Raw genomic sequence first — 19,752 nt, forward strand, 5'->3', positions numbered from 1 at the left:
TCATTTTTGATAATGTGGATTAAAGTGAATTCCTTGACCTCCAAAGTCAAAAAATGCCAAATGACTGCTTGGCTTCTTTGTGTGTGCGCTTTTAACAGATTTTGGAATGTCGATTTTTCCTGTGCCTGCAGGTTTCATCTGTGCTGTGAGAGTGAATAAATGAACCATGCACTTTCCAAGATGTGGCCAAAAAGATGTTACCAGTATTTTCCTGATCCTCAATGTGTCAGTGTTGGGCTTCTTTCTCATTCTGCCACTGTGTTTGCACAGTAAAATAAATCAATGCACTGCACCTGCTGCCAGTTTGCCCAGATTTTAAAATCAATACTTTGGCTCTGTTGTGAGTAATTTCTCCTATAGATTGCAACTCTGTTAAGAATTTGTGGTTATTACATAGCCGACACGGAGTTGCTGGTTGCTCGAGGTTGTGCAAATTATGTTAATAAATATTTGTAATTATTTTTTTCAATTAACACGCACTCATCATCACGTAAAACATACAATGGCCCAGATTTGGATAAAAGGGTATTGGCATCTGAACAACATATGTTGTTACAAATGCAGCAACTTGTTGCGAGGAAGAGATGGGCCAAGAACTGCGAATCACCGTAAGTTGCAGGACCACTCCAATAAGATTTGGACCACTCTGCCATTAGCTTTGAGAAAATAGCATCTTGCACTTGACCTCCCAGTGTTTTTCACAAAGTTGTTCATTAATTGTCTATTAAACTCAACAAAGTGAAGTCAAGTCTAGTAATTAACAGTGCAAGTACCCTTTTAACTACATGATAATTGTTAATGACTAACAATCAATCTCTCTAGCCCAGAAAGTGAACAATCGTAAGTTTGGTGCCTCATTCCTTCACATCGTGAATTGTTCAGATTTTAAAAAGACAAAATTTTTACATTTTTATTCTTGCTTTTCCTTTGCTCCTTTTTCTTTGCCTTCATCTTTCTTTCCCTCTATTTCTCTTCACCCACCCTAATATACTTCCTTCTCAGTCCTTCCTCTGCTTTTATTTACATAAGAACTAGGAGCAGGAGTAGGCAATTCAGCCCTTTGAGCCTGCCCTGCCATTTAATACGATCATGGCTGATCTCATTTTGGCCTCAACTCCGACTTCCCGCCCTTTCCCCATAATCTTTCAACCCGTAACTAATTAAAAATCTGTCTATCTCCTCAAATTTATTCAGCGTCCCGGCATCCACTGCACTCTGAGGTAGTGAATTCCACAGATTCACGACCCTTTGAGAAAAGTAATTCCTCCTCATCTCTGATTTAAATCTACCACCCCTTTGCCTAAAACTATGGCCTCTCGTTCTAGAATGCCCCAGAAGGGGAAACATCCGCTCCACGTCTACTTTGTCTATCCCCTTTAGCATCTTATATACCTCAATTAGATCTCCTCTCATCCTTCTAAGCTCTAGCTAGTACAGGCCTAAACTGCTCAATCTCTCTTCATAAGACAAGCCCCGCGTCTCTGGAATCAATCTAGTGAACCTCCTCTGAACCGCCTCCAGTGCAACTACATCCTTCCTCAAGTAAGGGGACCAAAACTGTGCACAGTACTCCATATGCAATCTCACCAATGCCTTGTACAGTTGCAACAACACTTCCCTATTTTTATACTCCCTTCCTTTAGCAATAAATGCCAAAATTCCATTTGCCTTCCTTATTACCTGCTGTACCTGCATACTAGCTTTCAGCGATTCATGCACAAGGACACCCAGATCCCTCTGCACTAAAGCATTCTGAAGTTTCTCTCCATTTAAATAATAAGTCGCCTTTTTATTCTTCCGACCAAAATGGATAACCTCACACTTATCCACGTTAAATTCCATCTGCCAAATTTTGGCCCATTCACCTAACCTGTCCATATCCATTTGTAAATTTCTTATTTCTTCATTGCAACTTACTTTCCCACCTATTTTGGTGTCATCTGAAAATTTAGCTATAGTATCTTCTATCCCTGAATCCAAGTCATTAATATAGACTGTAAATAGTTAGGGCCCAAGGACCAAACCCTGTGGCACCCCACTAGTTACAGCTTGCCATCCAGAAAAAGACCCATTTATTCCAGCTCTCTGCTTTCTGTTGATTAGCCAATCCTCTATCCAAGCTAATATATTACCTCTAACTCCATGTGATCTTATCTTGTGTATTAATCTTTTGTGTGGCACCTTATCAAAGGCCTTCTGGAAGTCCAGATATACATCTACAGGATCCCCATTATCCACTTTGCTTGTCACATCTTCAAAGAACTCTAGCAAATTAGTCAAACACAATTTACGCTTCATAAAACCATGCTGACTCTGATGGATTGCATTTTGACTTTCCAAATGCCCCATTACTACTTCCTTAATAATGATTCCAACAATTTTCCAATGACAGATGTTAAACTAACTGGTCTACAGTTTCCTACTTTCTGCCTCCCCCTGTTTTTGAATAAGGGTGTTATATTAACATTTTTCCAATGTTAATATAACCTTTCCAGAATCCAGGAATTTTGGAATATTATAGCAAATGCATCCACTATCTCCGCTGCCACTTCCTTTAGGGTTTTGGGATGTAGGCCATCATCAGGTCCTGGGGACTTGTCACCCTTTAATCCCAATAGTTTGCTCAGTACTTTTTCTCTAGTGATGGTGATTGTTCGAAGTTCCTCCTTCTTTATACCCTCTGCACTGAGGTGGTACTAGTGTCCTCCACCGTGAAAACTGAGGCAAAATATTAATTAAGCTTCTCTGCCATTTCTGCGTTCCCCACTATTAACTCCCCAGTCTCATCCTCCAAGGGACCAATATTCACCTTAGCTACTCTCTTTCCTTTTATATACTTGTACAAGCTTTGCTATCAGTTTTTACATTTTGAGCTAGTTTTCTTTCATAATTTACCTTTGCTCTTTTTAGTATTATTCTAGTAACCCTTTGTTGATCTTTAAAAGTTTCCCAATCTTCCAGCCTGCCACTGACCTCTGCAATTTGGTATGCTTTAGTTTTTGCCTTTATGTTATCTTTAACTTCCTTGCTTAGCCATGGATGCTTTTTCCACCTCTGACCATTTTTCTTCCTCTTTGGAATATATTTTACTTGGGAGGAATTGAATATCTCCTTAAACATCTGCCACTGTTCATCAACTGTCCTACCTTGTAGTCTTCCTGCCCAGTCCACTAGGGCCAAATCTGCCCCCAGGCCTATGCAGTTACCCTTGTTTAACTCCAGAACGTTAGAGAGGAACTCAAGTTTCTCGCTCTCAAACTGAACTCAAATTTCAATCCTTAAGCCTCACTGGTTAAGGAGGTAAATCATTTGTCTCATTGTTCACCAAGTCCCTAGATGCCATGTTGCCTTGCTCATCACAGGATGATTAAATGTTATCAACTTGCATTTCCAACAACTTCATTGGAAAAAATGTTAAAACCTAAATGTGCACAAACAAGTCTAACAAACAGAATGCTAGGAGATGCCCGACTCCAGCAAAATCTTGCTCTGTATGAATTTTCACATTGGTTTGAAGCATAATACGCAAGGGTGTAAAGACCTTTCTGAACTTTGGCGTTCTGCAGTCCTTTGCTCATTAACTAATATGGCTGTCTCCATTTTTTTTAAAAAACCTGTTCATTACTTGCTGTTTAAATATATCAACTGTGACTGTTTTTATCCCATGCCAGACCCCAAAGTGCTTTCTGCTGTCCATGGAGCTGGTGCAAACTTTCTCTCGCTGTCATTACAACTCTGCCTGCTTTCTGCTGCCAATTCATGCTATTTATTTCATTTCTTCAAAATTTAGCCACAATAAATTTGCAGTGTTCTCATTCTCTTAATTTCTTTCTGAAATCAGTGTCCACATTTGCTTAATTTTTACTAAGTAGAAAGATTTCATTGTTATTTTGTTTTGTTTATGGTGGTTGAAAACGTTTTAGAAATGAGGTAATCTGTAGCACTCTCTGGGTCTATTTCTGTGCATATGAGAGAGTTTGGCTATGATTTGGCATTTTCTTTTCCCTGACAAAAATTTAGTTTGCATTCTGCAGGAATATTCAATTGTGATAGGTACGTGGTGGTTAAGTGAATGGAATACTTATTTCATAATATTTGATGTTCACCAGCTTAGTTCCTATTAGTCTGTATAGTGGGATCCTTCTTCAACTAGCGCTTTCAAGAACTATTGTCACATCCTTTAGGAATGTGAAATCTCAATTAAATGGTCTTTAACCCTCGTGTACATCAACTTAGGAAATTTCCCACACATGTATCTAGTGTCCAGTGACATGCGTCATACCAACTTAGGTGATTTGTATTGACATTATCCCAAATAATGCACAGGGTATTTTTCCACTGATGAGTTTAATATGTATCTCATTAAGTCCGCAGCTTTTTTTTCCCCACACTTATCTCTGAAGCTACAGTTCGACACAATTCCTCTGATATTCTTACATACCCTAACTTTATGTTTTAAGTAGCCCTACCACATTAACACTGTGAAATAACAATATGCTCCCCACCACCACATTTAGATGCAATATCTTAGAAATGTTGCCACCAGAAATTGTTTTTAATACAATGCTGGACTCAGTGCTTCATATGAAGTTTCCTTTCCCAGTACTTCAAAGCTACAAAAACACACTCCTATATGATTATCTTCCTTGTATTCTCTGTGACCAAATCAAAATTTATTACAGTCTCCTAACCTATGATATGGTAGTGTTGTGGTTATGCTACCGGTCTAGTAATCCAAAGAACGAATGATGAAATCACACCATGATAGTTTAAAAACTTGAATACAGTTTGGAGAAAAAGTTAGGTTCTAGATTGTTGTAAATACTCAACTGATTCACTACTGGTCTTTCTGGAAGAAAACCAAATGTGGCTTCAGTCCCACACCACCATGATGGACTCTTACCAACCCTCTCAAGTGGCCTTAAAAGCCACTAAGTTGTATGAAACTGCTACAAATAATTCACCTTCTTCACACTTATCACAGCAGATGACATTCCTCTGATATTTTTACACACCTCAACTTTAAGTTTCAGATAGCCCATTAACGCTACGATGTAACAAGATGCTCCCATCACCACTTACAGATGCAATAATTTGGCAATAAATGCTGGACTTGTCAACAACACCCAGAACCTAAGAATGATTTTATTTTCAAACTGATTTTTTTATTGGAATCCTAAAAGCGAAATTCCTTAACTCTGTCAATCTTTCCTTCATACAACCTAGTCACTTGTTCTTCATTAACTTTGTTTTCTTTTCAACCTTGTTGATGTCCTAAGAAAATTACCTTTCGACATGTGACTCTACCCAATGGACAAGGTTATTCGACAGATAAAAGCATGATGTTGCACCAAATTTTGAGCTGCTCAAGTTTAGTTTCAGAATTTTAGAGGAAGTGGCAAGAAACTGTCAGGTTTCTAAAAGTATTCTCTTATAGCTGGAAATCATTGAATGCAAGACAGTGCCAAAAGTGAAAAATATAATTACTGTATACAGTTATGCCAATTTTAGTTTGGGATAGAGGAGGAGAAATAAATTAAAATCACAAGACTGTGTTCTAAAAATACTGATTTCCTGCAGAGGATCAATGCCCACTCAGTAAGCAGATTCTCAGATACTCAATGATTAAATATGAATGAGGGTTAATGATAATTAAGCAATGCATTAGAGTCAATAATAGTTCAGCAATGCCACAACTGCAAGAAAATAAATGTCCTGAAAATAATTTCACCTGATCAATGTCCCATTGCTAAAACAATGGAAAAATAACTTGTTTTGAAGGACCACAGGTTTGAAACATATTTACAGATTGATGTTTATACCATTACATTTTATAACAATAAATGTTAAATGTGTCTGTTTTATACTACAATGGAGATACATTATATATGAATACACATATGCACCAGTTAAATTACCCTTAAATATGGATTCATTTATCAAAAATTCTATGTAGCCAAGTCCATCAAAAATGTGCTCTTGAAGCAAAAGCAACAATGAAAAGAGTGACAATTAGGGTGGAATATGTATTTAAAATATTCAGGATTATGATTTATTTGCATCACACTAGCCTCACACTGGAATAGGATCCATCACAAATTCAGAGGTAAGTACTGTTTGTTGTTCATTTCTGAATACAATTCATGCATCACCATTCTTTCCCTAACCCTTTCCCTGATGGTACTTCATCACCAGGACAACTCAAAAAGTGTCAAGCACATCTGCAAAGCTGTTTTGCCGAAAATGCATTTTTCACAAATCATTTAGTGTATTCTTGTTAAAGATTATGTAGCGCCAACTCAAGTGTATTTGTAATAACATGCTGTAAACCCAGTCAGGCTTGGCTCAGTGACAGCTCTCTCACTTTGGAGATAAAAGGTCATGGATTCAAGTTCCATTCCAGAGACATTGGCACATAACTGAGGCTGTCCATTCAGTGCAATACCAAGGGAGAGCTGCATTATTTCAGATGGGACATAAGCCCCCATCAGCCCACTCAGGTGAGCATGGCACTATTCAAAGACAAGCAAGGAGTTCTCTGCAGTATGTTAATCAATATTTCTCTCTCAACCCATATAACTAAACAACAGGTTATCTGGTCACTCTTGCACTATGTCCTGAGGTTGCAAAAGGCATCCAATAAGCGCAAGGTTTTTTAAAAAAACTTTTTAAATCATTCTACAGAAGATACAAACCATTTTGGCACCAAATTTAATACAATAGCTTTTAAACATTTAAAAGTAGTACCTGTGACTGAAATGCAGAAACTGCAACATGACCAGCGAACTGTTGTGGAGGTTGCTCATCCATAATGTAGAGGAAATAGGGTCCTTTTACCTAAGATATTAAATGCAACAAGTTTACTGACATTGCATCATTATCATACACAGGAAACTTCTGATTTACCTACAGTGCTTTCATTGCAAGTGCATTTAACTTATTTACACTATTCACATTCAAAGATGTTTGGGATGAATTGGCTTTCTGCTGAAATTACAGGTAAACTTTCAGTTTTGTAACTTAGGTAATGGATGCTACCAAACCATTTCTGCACTAGAACAAAAGTAGCAGTTATTTAAGCATTCATGTTTCCAGTAGATTGACATACACCAGCTTTCAGTTTGGCTCACTTGATAGCACAAGTCAGGTGGTTTTGGATTCAAGCTCCAATACAGAAATAAGCTGAGAATCTTGGCTGATATTTCAGTACAGTACTGAAGGAGTGCCACATTGTTGAAGACCTAACTTTTCAAATGCGATTTTAAAACCAAAGTCCTACTTATTTACTCAGGTGGATGCAAAAGATTTCCTTGGTATGATACAAATTAAAGCAAGGGGAATTTTTCTGCAGTTCTGGCCAACATTCTTTTTAACACCACCAAAAAAAGAAAGTCTCTGATTTTTCATTTGTTTGCCATTTGTGGAACCTTGCTGTGTAGGAATTGTATATTGTGTTGTCTGTACAATAGTGACTATACTGATCAAAAACAAAGAAGAACTTGTATTTATATATTTCCTTTCATGGCCACAGGTGCCTGAAAGCACTTTACAACCAATTAAGTACTTTTGAAGTATTCTCACTGTTGTAATATAGGAAGCATGGCAGCCAATTTGTTCATAGCAAGGTCCCACAAGCATTTGCCCCAATTCCCTGAATACCTTGGATAACAAAAAACTTATCAATCTTAGATTTAAAATTAATTGAGCTGGCATGATTTGCTGCTTGCGGAAGAGTTCCAAACATCTACCACTCTATGTACAGAAACATCATAGAAAAGTACATAAAATAGTCAAAAAGGCAAATGGAATGCTGGCCTTTTTATCTCATCACCATCATGTGTGTTCTGGCCGAAGGCAAGTTCTTTGCTCTCAGTCTTCTCCATGTCCCTCTACCTGTGCCAATCTTCTGCTCTGAAAATTTTCAGTTTTTTTTTACAATCCATACACGGGTCCTTGGAGCAAAAATGCCACCCTGGATCTGCACGTCTTAGCTGCACGTCTCATCTTTGACCTATAGCCAACTCATTTCACAGAACCACAGAATCACAGAATCTCAGAGTGCAGAAGAGGCCCTTCAGCCCATCGAGTCTGACCTACACGTGAGAAACACCTGACCTACCTACCTAATCCCATTTACTAGCACTTGGCCCATAGCCTTGAATGTTATGACGTGCCAAGTGCTCATCCAGGTACTTTTTAAAGGATGTGAGGTAACCCGCCTCCACCACCCTCCCAGGCAGCGCATTCCAGACCGTCACCACCCTCTGGGTAAAAAAGTTTTTCCTCACATCCCCCCTAAACCTCCTGCCCCTCACCTTGAACTTATGCCCCCTTGTGACTGACCCTTCAACTAAGGGGAACAGCTGCTCCCTATCCACCCTGTCCATGCCTCTCATAATCTTGTACACCTCGATCAGGTCACCCCTCAGTCTTCTCTGCTCCAATGAAAACAACCCAAGTCTATCCAACCTCTCTTCATAACTTAAATGTTTCACCCCAGGCAACATCGTGGTGAATCTCCTCTGCACCCCCTCCAATGCAATCACATCCTTCCAATCACACAGTGCTCCAGCTGTGGCCTCACCAAGGTTCTATACAACTCCAACATGATCTCCCTACTTTTGTAATCTATGCCTCGATTGATAAAGGCAAGTGTCCCATATGACCTTTTCACCACCCCACTAACATGCCCCTCCGCCTTCAGAGATCTATGGACACACACGCCAAGGTCCCTTTGTTCCATTTACCAAAGCAGGTAGCTTCAATAATGCTTTTGTTGAAATAAACAAACTAAAATCCATTGTTTCTCAGTTTGGGCTTCCATCCTCTCATTTTCATTACCTTTTGGCAGTGCTGCAAACACTTTGGCCCAGAACGTCTGGCCTCTGGAGAGTGGTATTCAGTAGGTACCCCAGAAGATGCACTGGGGGAACCCTTGCAAGTCCCCAGGCAAGGACTGCACAGCAATTTCCTGAGTAATCTAAACTTCTGAAATGCAATTAACTTCTACTGGTAATCATCCAGTACTCTGATTTAAATCGGAGAGTTCAGATGGTTCAGACTATCTTAGCAGAATAGTTCCCCTGGAAAAGTTTGAAGGATTAAAATCATTTCTAACTCCTCGTTAATTATGGTACTGAACCCCCACCCCGAACTTAATACCCCCCACCCCGCGACCCGCCAACTACTGATTTCCCCAACTACACACCCAAACTGCCCTCCCGACTCCCTGACTACCTTCCAACACCCTGACTACGTCCCACCCACCCCTGACCCACATTCCCCCTACCCCGCCAACCTATCTTCCCAGCAACCGTCGACCCACCCACTTACCTTCTCTCTGGCTTCTCGAAGTGCATTTAAACACAGGGACCCTTAAACTTACCTGGTTTACAGTAGCTAGTGCTGCAAAAAGGGGCCATGACTTCACTTCTCCAATGCTGTTGCCCTGCGCTGGAAGGATTCAGGAACCAGGTACGCTGCACATTTCTCACTAGGCCTGGGTCAGAAGAGCAGGTGAGAAATATGCAGTTCCTGGCCTGGTTAAGTAAAAAGGAGCGGAGTGGCAATCCGACTGCGGCTGTCACTCCTAGGAAGTTCTGGCTCTTTGTTACCAAAAGATGGACCAAAACTAGCTCTGAATGCTTACCTCTGCTGGATACTGTACTAGACGACTTAAAGATGGTGCAGATCTACTGCTGTTGAAACTCTCCAGCAGTCACCTCTGTGGATTCGTCTCTTTACATGACGTCTTGATTGAAGACCAGCATTCTGCTGTGAAAATTGAGATCGTAATACAGATTTTAATTCAGTCACTGGTTCTGCCCAAAATTTTAAAAGTTAAAAAATGATGCCTGGAATAATTAGGATCCTTTAATTTAAAATTTGATTATGCAGCACCCAGCTTTTTGATGCCAGAGGTGTCATCATAATGGCATCCACAACGGGTGAGCATATTTCTGGTACTAGCTGTGTTGAATGCCAGTTTGGTGAGGATATTAATGCGCCACTTGCAGACAGTGACCACCGGGGGAACATAGTGTAGGAAGAACATGATGTTAATCAGCATGCAATGCTGATTTGATGTGGGCTCTGCCATTTTGAAGCTCCACACTCCAGCTAAAGCCATCGCTTAAACACACAATTAAATATATATTCAGCAGCAGGAAAGATACCCGTACTACTGCTTTTTAAAAGGATCACCAATTTCACTCAGGTTAGTTGATAATTGATTTCTATTGGCCCTATCCTGTGATTATTCAAGTATTTGGTGGTTTTCAGAGAAGTCTACAGGGAGTGGTGCAGCACATGCTGACGAATTTGGTCCTGGCGTCAGGGATTCTGCACAGATCACTTGCTCCCAGACACAAGTGCAGTAGTTTGCATCCTCCTCGGACTATGGCCTGAGCAGAAACAACACAGTGCAGGACAAGCTGCTAGAAAGGGTGTGGGGAAGGATGGGTGGAGATGAATTTCTCAGCAGGAGGTTATAAGAACCACAGTGTTTAGGGAGTAATTCTGCCACTGCAACCTCAGTGAGGGAAGCAGGTGCAATGAACATTGCAGGCTTCCCCATAGTGCAGGGTTCTATTGACTACATGCACATTGCTTAATAGGCACCGTATGTTAACTCTGAGATACATCACAACCAGAAGGGATTCCACACCCTCAACATCTATACGCAAATCATACAGGTAAATGCCCAGAATCCTGGCAACAATCATGATGCCTTCATTTTGTGGCAGTCCGCTGTACCATCTTAAGCCACCATGACAAACCAGAGGGTGCTAACGGGCCACAGGACAATCCACTGATCAAATGGCTCATGACTCCAGTGTGCAATCCACACAAATGGGTCGGCATGCATATAACAAGAGCCATATGAAATGTGACAGACTAGACCCACTGAGGTGCTTAAACAACACTTCCTCTGCTCGGATAACTCTGCAGGAGCAACGCAGCGCTCCGAGAACGTGTCAAGATTCATCATGGTTTGCTTCAGAGCACAACCTCGCCAGCATGAGCGCACAAACATCGTCACCAGCAAAACTGCAACCAGCCAAAAAGGATGCAAACCAATATATCCCCTTTCTGGCTGAACTGTCCATGATTTACACATTCTGCTATGATACCAGTGAGTACAATCCCAATTCCCCATTCACCAACATTCCCTCACCTTACCTTTTACTGACCATTGTAGCATCCACTTGGCCACAATGCCACCATAACACCAAACATCACAAACCAAATTTCTAAATCTAAATATGCCGTACTGCACAGAAAAGTCAACTAAACACCCTTGTGCATTCTCTTGGTCTCTCTCTACCAGTGACTTAGCCTGTCCTAGTGCTCCTATCCCAGTGGCTTCAGCATGGCTGGTGGAAGGCTGCTGACTTTCAGTGTGGGAGTCTAAAAGGTGGCTTTGCAGGACACCCTCTGACCCAAGAAGGCCAGACTTGACTGTACCATCTTGGCATGGGCAGCAATAGTCTGGGTTGATTTCGATAAGGTGGGGAGCGGCACCGAGATTCGAGACGACTTGGGGATCTGGACAGGCAAACGCCTGTTTAAGGTCACGCTAAAGACCGATGGTAAGGGAGCCATTTTCCACCCTCCCTCCAGTTTCGCTATTGGGGGAAACCGTGGCTACCTGGTCTACGCTGGGCAACCCAAGCATTGTCGCTCATGCGGCAAGGCTGGTTATGTGGCGGCCAACTGCAGCGCCTCCCTCTGCAAGATCTGCAAACAGGAAGGGCACCAGACAAAAGACTGCAAACAGGCCAAGTGCTGCAACCTGTGTGGCGAGGCAAGTCACCTCTACAGGACCTGCCCCAACGCTGCCGTACTTACGCACAGGCAGCCAAAGCCGACCAGGGGGAAGCAGAAGAAATGTTTCGTGTCACTCCAACCACCAAGGCCCCCAGGGAGCTCAACGGGACAAAGGAGGACACAGAGAGAGACAAGGTGGAGAAAGAGATTGAGGCAACAGAGAGCCAAGCAACAGCACTACCCCCTGAACCTCCCAGTCCTCAGGACAGCGAATCAATGGAGGAGGAGGCAGCAGTGGAAAAGCAGCAGGGGGAGTGGCGGACGGTGAAGAACAAGAAAAGTAAGAGGGAGCAAAGAAGAAGCAAAGGCGTTTCCCAGAGAAGCGGCAAGAGGCGTCTCCCATCCGACATGGATGACAAGGGCAGCAGCTCTTCGGATGATGAAGTGCCAGAGCAGCACCGACAGAAGAGGCGGCAAAGCTCCAGGGCGTTGGAGGACGAGACACCCGAGCTCCAGAAAATTGGAGACAACAAGGAGACCAGCGCACCCCAACTTTGCCTGCAACCTGAGGAGGCCAGTGCACCACAGCCCCTGGAATCTGGGAGCAGTGAGGCAATCATCGCACCCCAGCTCCAGGAAGCCGGGAACAGCAACAACCCAGAGGGGGTGGGTTTTGGAGAAGCTTCTCCAGCAAAGGTCATCTCAAAACCCACTCTCTACGTGAACCTCCAGATGCCACCGGAGCAGAACACGGCCAAGGAGATCTACCTCAGCCCATCCAAAGTGAAGGAATTTGAGCTCACTACGGGTATGAAGGAGCAGACTAAAGGTCTGGGACTCTCAGAGACAGTGGGTTTGGTAGGAGAATAAATGCTTTAAAATGGGTTTAAAGATTGTATCCATAAATGTGCGTAGCATTAAATCTACTACGCGATGTGTTGCGACCTTGGACTACCTAGCCAAGGTCAAAGCTGACCTGTTGTTTCTGCAGGAGTGTGCGATACCGCACCTCAGCTCCTACAGGCAATGGTCACGATGGTGGTCCCACGGGCCATCGATCTGGTCGGGCGGAAACGACTCTCGTTCCTCCGGCCTGGGTATTCTGCTGCGGGGAGGCAACTTCACCGTCTCCGAGGTCAAGGAGGTGGTGGGCGAGCGACTCCTCGTAGCAGACGTAATGTACAAGAACGCTCCACTCCGGTTAATTAACGTGTATGGCCCGGCACAAGGGGCTGAGCGGCTGGAGGTTTTTCAGCAGCTCCCACTGCTGCTGGCGACCTCCAGGCCGGTCATTCTGGGCGGGGACTTCAACTGCATCATCGATGCGGCTGGACGATCCGGCAGGGCCGGCAGCAGATTGGACGCTACGTCCAGATCCCTGATGGAAACAGTTAAGGATGCCAAGCTGCACGACGTCTTCAGCAACCCTGCAGACGGAGCGCAGCGTAGATACACCTGGTCGCGGCCAGACGGGTCCATTCGTTCCAGGATAGACTTCCTGTTTGTGTCCCGTGCATTCACAGTCAGATCCACCGAGGTCAAGCCGGTGTTCTTCTCTGACCACTGCCTCCTACTGGCGGACTGCCACTTGGAGACGGACCTGAGGGTGGGCAGGGGGGCATGGAAGCTAAATGTGCAACTGCTGACCCCAGAGAACATTGAGGAGCTCAAGAGGGATTACAAAGGTTGGAGAACCGTGAAACCCCTCTTTGAGTCCCTGACACACTGGTGGGAAGCGATCAAGGGAAGCATCAAGAGGTTTTTCATCCTCAAAGGCACCCAGAAAGCTAGAAAGGAACAGAGGGAAATGTCCCGACTCCAGAAAAAGATGCAGAACCTGCTCCGGCTGCAGTCGATGGGGGTCGATGTCAAGGAGGAGCTCCAAGAGGTGAAGGGCCAGCAAGCCTCGCACTTTGCCTCGGAGGCCTCCAAGATCATCTTCCGTTCCAGAGTCCGCTCCGTGGAGCAGGATGAGACGTGCTCACGTTTCTTCTTCCAAAAGGTACACAGAGAGCGCTCTGTGATCAGCAGCCTGAAGGAAGAAGACGGCTCAGTAAAGTCGTCACGGTCCGACATTCTGAGGATCAGCAAATCCTTTTATGCCGGATTGTATGACGTGAAGCCCACGGACAGCACGGCCTCCCAGTCCTTCCTGTCCTCTATCACGGAGGTCTTAGACCACAGTACGCGGGAGAGCCTGGACAAACCGCTAACTCCTGATGAACTGACTAAGGCCCTCGAGTCCTTCGAGAAGAGTAAAACCCCCGGAAGCGACGGCTTGCCGGCGGAGTTGTATTCGGCTCTGTGGGACTTGATCGGCCCAGACCTGCTAGGAGTGTACGAGAGTATGCTCCTGGCCGGTAGTATGTCAGAATCCATGAGGAAAGGCATCATCACCCTCATCTACAAGCACAAGGGGGAAAGGGAGGAAATTAGAAATTGGCGACCCATTTCACTGTTGAATGTGGACTATAAGATTCTGTCCAAGGTCATCGCCAACCGGGTCAAATCCGCTCTGGAATTGGTGATTCACCCTGACCAGACCTGCTCTGTGCCAGGCAGGAAGATCTCTGACAGCCTGGCGCTGCTCAGGGATACGATTGCCTATGTACAGGACAGGGGTGTGGATACCTGCCTCATCAGCTTGGATCAGGAGAAGGCCTTTGACAGAATATCGCACACCTACATGGGGGATGTGCTCTCCAAAATGGGGTTTGGGGAGGGAATTCGAAATTGGATCCAACTGCTCTACACTAACATCAGTAGCGCAGTCTCAATCAATGGGTGGGAAACAGATAGCTTTCCGATTAAATCTGGAGTCAGGCAGGGCTGTCCTCTCTCGCCTGTCCTTTTCGTGTGTTGCATAGAACCCTTTGCCGAGTCCGTCAGGAAGGATCCGGGCATAAGAGGAGTGACGATCCCAGGCAGTGGAGGCACTCAGGTAAAAGCCTCCCTGTACATGGACGACGTCGCCGTCTTCTGCTCGGATCCGCTGTCGGTGCGCAGACTGATGCACATCTGCGACCAGTTCGAACTGGCCTCGGGAGCCAAGGTAAATCGTGGGAAGAGCGAGGCCATGTTCTTTGGGAACTGGGCTGACCGATCCTTTGTCCCCTTCACTGTCAGGGCTGACGGCCTGAAGGTGCTGGGGATATGGTTCGGAGGGACCGGGGCATGCGTTAGAAACTGGAAGGAGCGAGTGGCTATGGTGAAAAGGAAACTGGGCATGTGGGAGCGACGCTCCCTCTCCATTGCGGGAAAGAACCTGGTCATCAGGTGTGAGGTACTCTCGCTGTTGCTGTACGTGGCGCAGGTCTGGCCCATTCCAGACTCCTGCGCGATGGCGATCACTCGAGCCATCTTCCGCTTTATCTGGAGGTCGAAAATGGATCGTGTCCGCAGGGACGCGATGTACAAGCCTCTAGATAAAGGGGGAAAAAACGTGCCCAACATCGCCCTCATACTGATGGCCACCTTTGTGTGCGGCTGCATCAAGCGGTGCGTAGACCCTCAGTACGCAAACACCAAGTGTCACTACGTGCTGAGGTTCTACCTGTCCCCGGTGTTGCGAAGGATGGGTCTGGCCACGCTGCCGCGGAACGCTCCAAGTAGTTGGACCGTGCCGTACCACCTGTCCCTGGTGGAAAAATTTATGCAGAAAAACACCTTTGACCACAAGTCCATCAGGCAGTGGTCAGCACGTAACGTCCTAGAGGCCCTGAGGGAAAAGGAGAGGGTGGACCCTGTGGGATGGTTCCCCGAGCAGACTGTCAAAGTCATTTGGCAGAATGCCTCATCGCCAGAACTTTCCAACAAGCACCAAGACGTAGCTTGGCTGGTGGTGAGAAAGGCCCTCCCCGTCAGATCCTTCCTACACGCCAGGAGGCTCACCCCCTCTGCACGTTGCCCTCGAGGTGGCTGTGGTGGGGAAGAGACCGTTGTTCACCTCCTTGTGGATTGTGCCTTTGCAAAGAAAGTCTGGAGAGAGATGCAGTGGTTGCTGTCGAGGTTCATCCCGAGCAGTTCTGTGACACAGGACTCTGTGCTCTACGGGCTGTTCCCAGGGACACACACCGAGACAAACATCGACTGCAGCTGGAGGATCATCAACTCGGTGAAAGACGCGCTTTGGTCTGCCCGAAACTTGTTGGTCTTCCAGCACAAAGAGTTGTCCCCGACCGATTGTTGCGGACTGGCACAATCCAAAGTCCAGGACTACGTGCTGAGGGACGCACTAAAGCTTGGGGCAGCTGCCGCAAAGGCGCAATGGGGAAGGGTCGCTGTCTAAGACCTTTCTACCACAGCGCACCGAGAGACTGGGAACTGTTTAGAGCCCCTCGGGCTGTACAGATCAAAATGAAAGGCTGTAAATGACTGTAATATTGTTTGTACTGATGCACCTGGTGATACATTTTGTAAAAGTTTAACCTGGATTGTACCCTTGTAATGTTGTTTTTGAAATGGTTTTGAATGTGATTGAAGATAATTTATGAATAAAGTATATTTTTACAAAAAAAAAAGATTGTCTGACAGGCAACAGCAAGGAAACTGGCTGAGTGAGAAGGCAAATCCTGTATTCCTGAGAGAGGACTGCAATTTCTTTGTTCTGGTGCCAATGCTACTCCCCTGGGGTGCAATGTGTTGGAGGACAGACTCCTGGACTGCTTTGAGGTGCCATACAGACCTTTAAACACTAATATCCACAGTTATGATGACAGCAGATTGACCCTATGTGGCACCAGGTTCAACTTGCACGAGAACAGTCTGTGCTTGTATGGCTTCAAGTCTGAGCTTCCCCTGCGGCATCCAGACATTGGGTGGTTTCTATTTGTGCTGCAGTTGAAGCTAAGATGTTGGCCATCAGAGGGTCCATCATGGATGGATCATTATACATCACTTTCTACTGCTAGAGAGTAACGTGCCTCAGTTAAAACTTCATGGGCAATTCCCACATGGCTGGGAGATTGCCCCTTGAATTGGCAGAGGGAAAATCTAAAGATTCTCATGCATGCCTTTAAATGAATGAACCGTAGTGATTATCCCCAAGTAATTAACAATCACAATGCAGTGTGAACTCTGAAAAACTAGGGTCCACTTTCACATGAGGTATATGAAATTATGTCTTTTTAGCCCAAAAATCATGGGATCAACTTTTACACAAGTATATAAAGTATTTATGAGTTCATGCAAAAAAGGCAATATTTGTCACATGAAGAATTATTGGTCGGTGATTGAAGAAATGAATAGGTTGAAGGCACATGAAAGCACTATGGAAAAGTAAAGACCATCGCTTTCAGCCAGGCCACCCCTACCACATGTTAAGGCTTTGCAAGCCATTTACTGGCACATGCAGACACACTCCTAGTGTCTGAGCTCCTTGTTGTGAATTACTTCAAACCACTCTTCAAAAGGTCAAAAGCATATGTTTGTCATTACTCTTCCAAGAATGCTGACTTGGTAACAGACTATCCATGCAGACTATAACACCTGCAATAATCTTGATTGAACTGCTGTTGGGCACTTGAATAAAATTCACATAATTACCAAGCCACCAGTCAATTATTATTTTCAAAATTATTGAAGTAGTAGAGAAAGGTTCAAATCTTATCTACGAAAGTCAAAAGAAAGCATGTGATTCAGATTTACTTTTGTATTGAAAGTCAAAGGATAGCACAACTGTCACCAAAGCGATGCTTAGATACTAGAGATGCTAGCCCAGAAACATTTTGTCAGGACATATTTTCAGTGTAACAGGCAATGTATTCTCACCTCACTGGTTAATAATACAACCAACATATGTTCAGAAACCAGCTTGTTTTAAAGAACTGCCATTGATCCAATGGCAAGAGACCGTAGCCACTGTAATCAGAGTAGGATACCAAATCTTATTCCATTTCAAAAGCTTTCAGCGCTTTATCCACAACTGCTCGCATAAGCAGCACCCAGTTTGGACAGCTCTTAATTTTAACTAAAGTTCATTGTTCTACCAAGCACAGTATGCTTGGGCAGGGGGCATGCAAAATAAATTTACATGTTGCAATATGAAGAGAAACTGTTTTTTTGTTTAGCAGTTAAGTGGCAAACCTGATCAAAAAATCAATACTCAGCCAGAAACAAACTCCTAACTTTAATTTAAAGACAACAGGCAACACTTGGAAACACTTCTCAAAAAGATTGACATATACTTGGCATCAACTGCAATATGTAGCATCAGGTGATGCACCTGGTATCACCTGAACATTTTATAACCATTAATTTGGTCATTTCCACTGATAAATAGATTGATGAAGTCAAATTACACTACTATCTGGATTCAACATTTCTGCATTAGGAATGAGCTGTGCATTACACACATGCTACCTCCATGTCAAGACTCATTTTCTGCATCATTATGGCACAGCAAACCTTCTATACTTTTCATTTCATTTTAATCTGTTCCCAGAACATTCTTTCAACTGTTACCAAAAAATACAGCTATCAATTTGTGACTGGAGAAGTTATATTCCATTTTTATATCATCTATTTTGCAAACGCTTTTGGTATTTTGACAGTGGATTCCAGAATTCCACCCATTTTTCCAGAAAACTATAAACCATGAGACTGGCTAATTATCATCCATTTCCTCCAAAATGTCTTCCTCACAACATAACTGACTAAACACAGAATATGCATCAGGCTATAACTGGACACCTGCATTCACAACACTCTCACGTTTTTGCATACTAGCATTACGTGTCACTCCAGCTGTTCCCATGAACAGTTAGAAGTCTCTGTAGTCCAAACACCGTAATCTTTTCCTGGCTCTGCCCTACATTTTAGGTAGGGTTTACTGCCCACCCCTGGCGTGAGTTGAGAGTTGGAAGGGACCTCGTGAATTGACAGGAGAATACAGGGTCCACCATCTTCCCACCTGGACACCAATTGAGACCTTAAGTGGGCAATTAATGTCCACTTAAAGGCCTCATCGCACCGCCGCTGAGTAGGAGACTTGCCATGAGGGGGCGGGGAGAGAACCGCTCAGCAAATGCTGTCAAGTTTACCTACAGCCTAGTTTAGTGGAAGCGGGTGGGGGCGTCTATCATGCAAAGGCACTCTGCCTGACCGAGGGACCCGATTTCAGCAAGGACTGGGCCCACTGAGAATTCAGTGAGACAATTATAATTAAGATGAAAGGAATAGTTACAAGGGTTAATAACCCTTATAAGCATTTTCTGATTCTATTCAAATGTCTGTCACAAACTAAGAAACAAAGTTCTTGATAATTGTGCTATAAACTCAGTCTTTCAATTACCAACTCAAGCATCTTCAGTTGATCTGTAATGAGATTTGTCTTTTAACCAAAACAATTCACTACTAATATCTCCTGGAAGTTGTTTGTAGTTTTTGCCATTTCCAAGTAATCTGGCAACATTTCATTCATAAACCTATTAAAACAGGAGGTAAACCGCACAATAAAAAAGAGGACAAGAAGTCTTTTTACTTCACATACACAGATCAAAATTAGATATCTTCACAATGGAAGAAAAAAGTTATTTTAGATTCAAGGAATTGTGTTATCATGAACTAAACCAATCCAATTAACAATCAAAATAATATTTGAACATTCACGTCAGTAAACAAACATCTCAGACTCAGTCTTAGATGGAGCATCTCAGTCTCACTACAATACATGCACTGGATTCGAATGACAAAAATTCGTTCAGCTGAGGAATTTTCCCAAAGTCCTAGAGATGGCCTTCATTTCTATTCTTCCCAAGTTAGAGTGCAAACCTTTTCCACATACAGACCAATTAAGAAACAACAAACAAGAATAGTAAATTTGAACTGTACAAATGAGGGGTTTTCTAAGTTTATCTATGGATGGAACAAAATTACTCAGCTGATTTATATAGGCACCCAATGTCTCACCTATGACTCCCCAGATGGAACAGCTGCTGCTTTCACAGAGACAATGGAGTCAATCAAGTATTTGCATAATTCAAA

The 19,752-nt window shown here is 43.8% G+C and overlaps 1 protein-coding gene across 3 annotated transcripts in view; it reads right to left on the reverse strand.

The window, feature by feature from the left end:
• nek7 (NIMA-related kinase 7) overlaps positions 1 to 19,752 on the reverse strand; it is a 188,469-nt gene that overhangs the window by 106,359 nt on the left and 62,358 nt on the right. For 2 of the 3 annotated variants that reach the window (XM_078561716.1, XM_078561714.1), the window contains exons 2-3: positions 9,650 to 9,774; positions 6,748 to 6,837 (exon numbers count right to left, since the gene is read on the reverse strand). In XM_078561716.1, coding sequence (XP_078417842.1) covers positions 6,748 to 6,810 — 63 coding nt within the window. In that variant the 5' untranslated portion in view covers positions 6,811 to 6,837; positions 9,650 to 9,774. The remainder of the gene's footprint in view (positions 1 to 6,747; positions 6,838 to 9,649; positions 9,775 to 19,752) is intronic. The other variant, XM_078561715.1, reaches the window with a different exon arrangement.

This window comes from Cetorhinus maximus, chromosome 17 (assembly GCF_964194155.1).
Source record: "Cetorhinus maximus chromosome 17, sCetMax3.hap1.1, whole genome shotgun sequence".
Taxonomy (NCBI): domain Eukaryota; kingdom Metazoa; phylum Chordata; class Chondrichthyes; order Lamniformes; family Cetorhinidae; genus Cetorhinus; species Cetorhinus maximus.